At 26.7% G+C, this 3,291-nt stretch overlaps 2 protein-coding genes across 5 annotated transcripts in view; both read left to right on the top strand.

Annotated features, from left to right (window-relative positions):
- RpL10Ab (ribosomal protein L10Ab) overlaps positions 1–3,291 on the top strand; it is a 64,461-nt gene that overhangs the window by 27,862 nt on the left and 33,308 nt on the right. The window lies entirely within an intron of this gene.
- LOC106684856 (C2 domain-containing protein 5) overlaps positions 1–3,291 on the top strand; it is a 26,500-nt gene that overhangs the window by 9,196 nt on the left and 14,013 nt on the right. For all 4 annotated transcript variants that reach the window (XM_014427161.3, XM_014427162.3, XM_014427160.3 and 1 more), the window contains 3 exons: positions 1,912–2,043; positions 2,678–2,834; positions 2,961–3,030. In XM_014427161.3, coding sequence (XP_014282647.1) covers positions 1,912–2,043; positions 2,678–2,834; positions 2,961–3,030 — 359 coding nt within the window. The remainder of the gene's footprint in view (positions 1–1,911; positions 2,044–2,677; positions 2,835–2,960; positions 3,031–3,291) is intronic.

The following is a 3,291-nucleotide window of genomic DNA, read 5'->3' as shown; positions in this document are numbered from 1 at the left end:
CAACTATAAACTTATATCAAATGTACTGTATGTATTATTATATACAGTTGTAAATTTTTATCAAAATATAAAAAGAAAAAGTTTTGTAACATAGTTCATGGATGGAGAATAAGATTTTATATGCTTTCTATTATATTGTGGACACTTGGATTGTGGATTCCTGTTATGAGATAAATGATTCTCTTTCATTTTTTCTATATTGTTCAATAGAAGGATCATTTACGCAAATAGGCCACATATTCCCATGCTATTTACCATGAAATAAATTATGTACAGTCAAGAAAAAACATAACTTCAATGATTAAAGTATACCGAAACATGAAACCAGATAAAAATAAATTATATATGTTGGATACAATTTTTTTGGCCTAATCATTTCTGACTAACCTGCCTTTCAAGACATAATGCATTATATATCAGTGAGCTATTAATATTAATTTTAATAATTATTAATAAACCAGAAGGTATATACCGTTATCATCTTAAAAAATTTGTCTTGAGATGAGCTTCCTCAGGATTTTATTCTACTTGGTTGTTTCCTTGAGTGATTACCAATTCAATGTCTACAAGAATGATGCTGTCTCTTGCCTCTTTATGACATCTTATTATTTCTTGAAATGATAATGTATTATTTGAATGTTATGGGTTATTATATATTTAAATAAGTAAATATTATAATATTTCATATATTACTTGGAAGTTATGAATTCCGAAAAACTTTTATAATATGTGGGCCTGTCTGTTTAAATCAAGTGTGGAAAATTAGAGATTCTGAGTAAATAAGAACAGATAACCAGAAGACTTATGATGGAATTATATATCAGGGTATGAAGGTCTTAAAAATTGATTGCCTTTGTTTTTTAAAAACATGAATAAATTATATTACACAATAGTTATACTGCTCATGTTATAATTAAGCGTCACTTCACTATATAGAGAGTAAGGGTGCTTAATTTATTGTACCTAGATCAGAATTATTAGAAACGAATATGTACTAAACATTGTTAAAAAAATCGACAACTGAAATTTACGTATTTATCACAGGGTATTGAGCATTAATTTATGAAAAATGTATTTATTTAATGTCACTATCTTCATAGCACTATGATTAAATCTTGTAATGTTAATTGTCGGGACTTATATTTCTTTTGGTGCCAGAAAAATATGGAGTTCTATGTATATATTATTCACAGCATTGCAGCAGTATTCTTTGCTTGTTACACCCCAGTTTTTATCAGTTTATAAGTTTAATATTTGTTACAGTTAATTTGTTTCCTATATTTTATCCTATTATGCTTTGTTTCCTTTTTGATTTAAGTAGATTTGATACAATTTTCTAAATTTAATGCATATATTACCAAAATCAATGTCTAGCCTGTTTTATTTTTATGTATTTATTGCATTAATATTCATTTTTCCTTAGATTTGTGTAACATTGCTTGAATACAAGAATAATATCACATTTCATGATTTTTTTTTGGTAGGTATTATTAAAAATTCACTCTGGCTTTATAATCATTGGCTAGAAAAAACATAAAACAAAGCTTAAAAATATGTTATGATTTATTCCATATCTAAATTTATTTTTTTTTTTTTTATTTATGTTGTCATAATATGATTAAAATTGGGATACCTTAATTTTAATTTACTATATGTTTACTAAGTATCATTTATTTATTTTAAAAAAATTCTAAATAATTCATGTATTATTTAAATTTTTTATATCTACTGTTTTCTAAATTAAGATTATTTTTCATTATTACTCTTTATTTAAAGCATACCTCTTTGTCTTCTGGCATGTGTTCTGTATTCTTTTTTTTTTAAGGGTATGTTGTGATAAACTGCCTTGAGCGCTGATATAAATATGTATATATAAAATAGTTATAATTTTTTGGTTTATTTTTAAATTAGGGAATAGCTTGGTAATCACAGACAAACCCAGTAAGCCAACTCCAGCTGTGAGACCTACAGAGCCATTAGACATGGGAGAATATCCTTTCCTAACGCTCACTAAATATCCAGCAGGGTTTATTCAGCATATTGGTAGGTTTTGTTTATTTCTTTCCAATCCTCATTTTTTATTGATAATTGAAAACCATTTTTTCTACTTTATAAGCTGCTAAGTTCAAATTAATATTGTTTAAAAAAAACTGAAATTTATATTTGTTAAGAAGTTGAACCATTTAAAAAAAACAATAAAAAATTACTTTTTTAATTGTCCTAAAAAGTAATCTTTTAAAATGGTAGCTTTGTCCTCTACTTTGAAGGACACCCATCCTATCGTTGAATGGATTTTGATTATCTTATTTCACATATGTGTTGTTATCTGTCTCATTACTGACATATCTATGTCATTACATGTACCTATGTAATGACATGACATTACCTCTGACATTATTGGCCAAAAGCAGATGACGTTAATAAATGAAGACCTCAAGAGGGTCTCTTAAGGATATCTTAGTATCTTACTTGAATGAATAATTTACATTTCAGCCTGGGAAACTAAAATTAAGATTATTACAAATTATGTGTTGGTATAATTTGCATTCTTCTATCTGCCTATTGCCATCATGGCCTCAATCAATTCAGTTTTGACCACTTCTATTTTGTTTTTTCTTTAATACATTATTTAGTTTCATCATATTATTTATTGCTAAATTTTAGTTTATTAAATTAGGGGGAGTTGTGAGTGCGAGGGCAGTCAAACTCTTGGGTGTTGATGAAGCTGAAACTCGTGATTCCTGGTGGACTGAGTTGCGATTGGAAGTTAGGTCTCATGCGAGAGCTCTTGCATGCAATGCCGTTATTGCCTACTCGGAACATACAACCGTTTGGTGAGTTGTTTCATGGTTTTCTTATTTCTTAAATAAATAACAAATAATACTAATATTAGTTAGTAAATTTTTATGTAAAATATTTATAAAAATTCACCACTAAGCAAGTTTTTTAAATTTTTTTAGGGATGATGTATGTATTCTCAGTGCAAGTGGTACTGCTGCTGTGATTAGTCAAAATCCAAACATTAAACTGGTAAATATTCATTTTTATTTAGTAAAAAATATTTTTTGGTACAAATTGATTTTTTAATTTTGGTTTCCTAATTCAGTTTTTTTTATCATATCTCGTAGTTAAATATGATCCAAGAAAATTAATGAGCACATAACATATAAAAAAAATATTATGGACTAAGGAAGAACATCAACCAAATACAAAATTATAAAGATTATGATTATCTTAATTAATTTTATATATGTATAAATAGTTGACCGTAAAAATTGATATATAGGAAGA

Source organism: Halyomorpha halys, unplaced genomic scaffold (assembly GCF_000696795.3).
Source record: "Halyomorpha halys isolate HHAL.00 unplaced genomic scaffold, Hhal_1.1 Scaffold624.1, whole genome shotgun sequence".
Taxonomy (NCBI): Eukaryota; Metazoa; Arthropoda; class Insecta; order Hemiptera; family Pentatomidae; genus Halyomorpha; species Halyomorpha halys.
The sequence above is the reverse complement of the archived record's forward strand: the minus strand, read 5'-3'. Positions and strand labels throughout refer to the sequence as shown.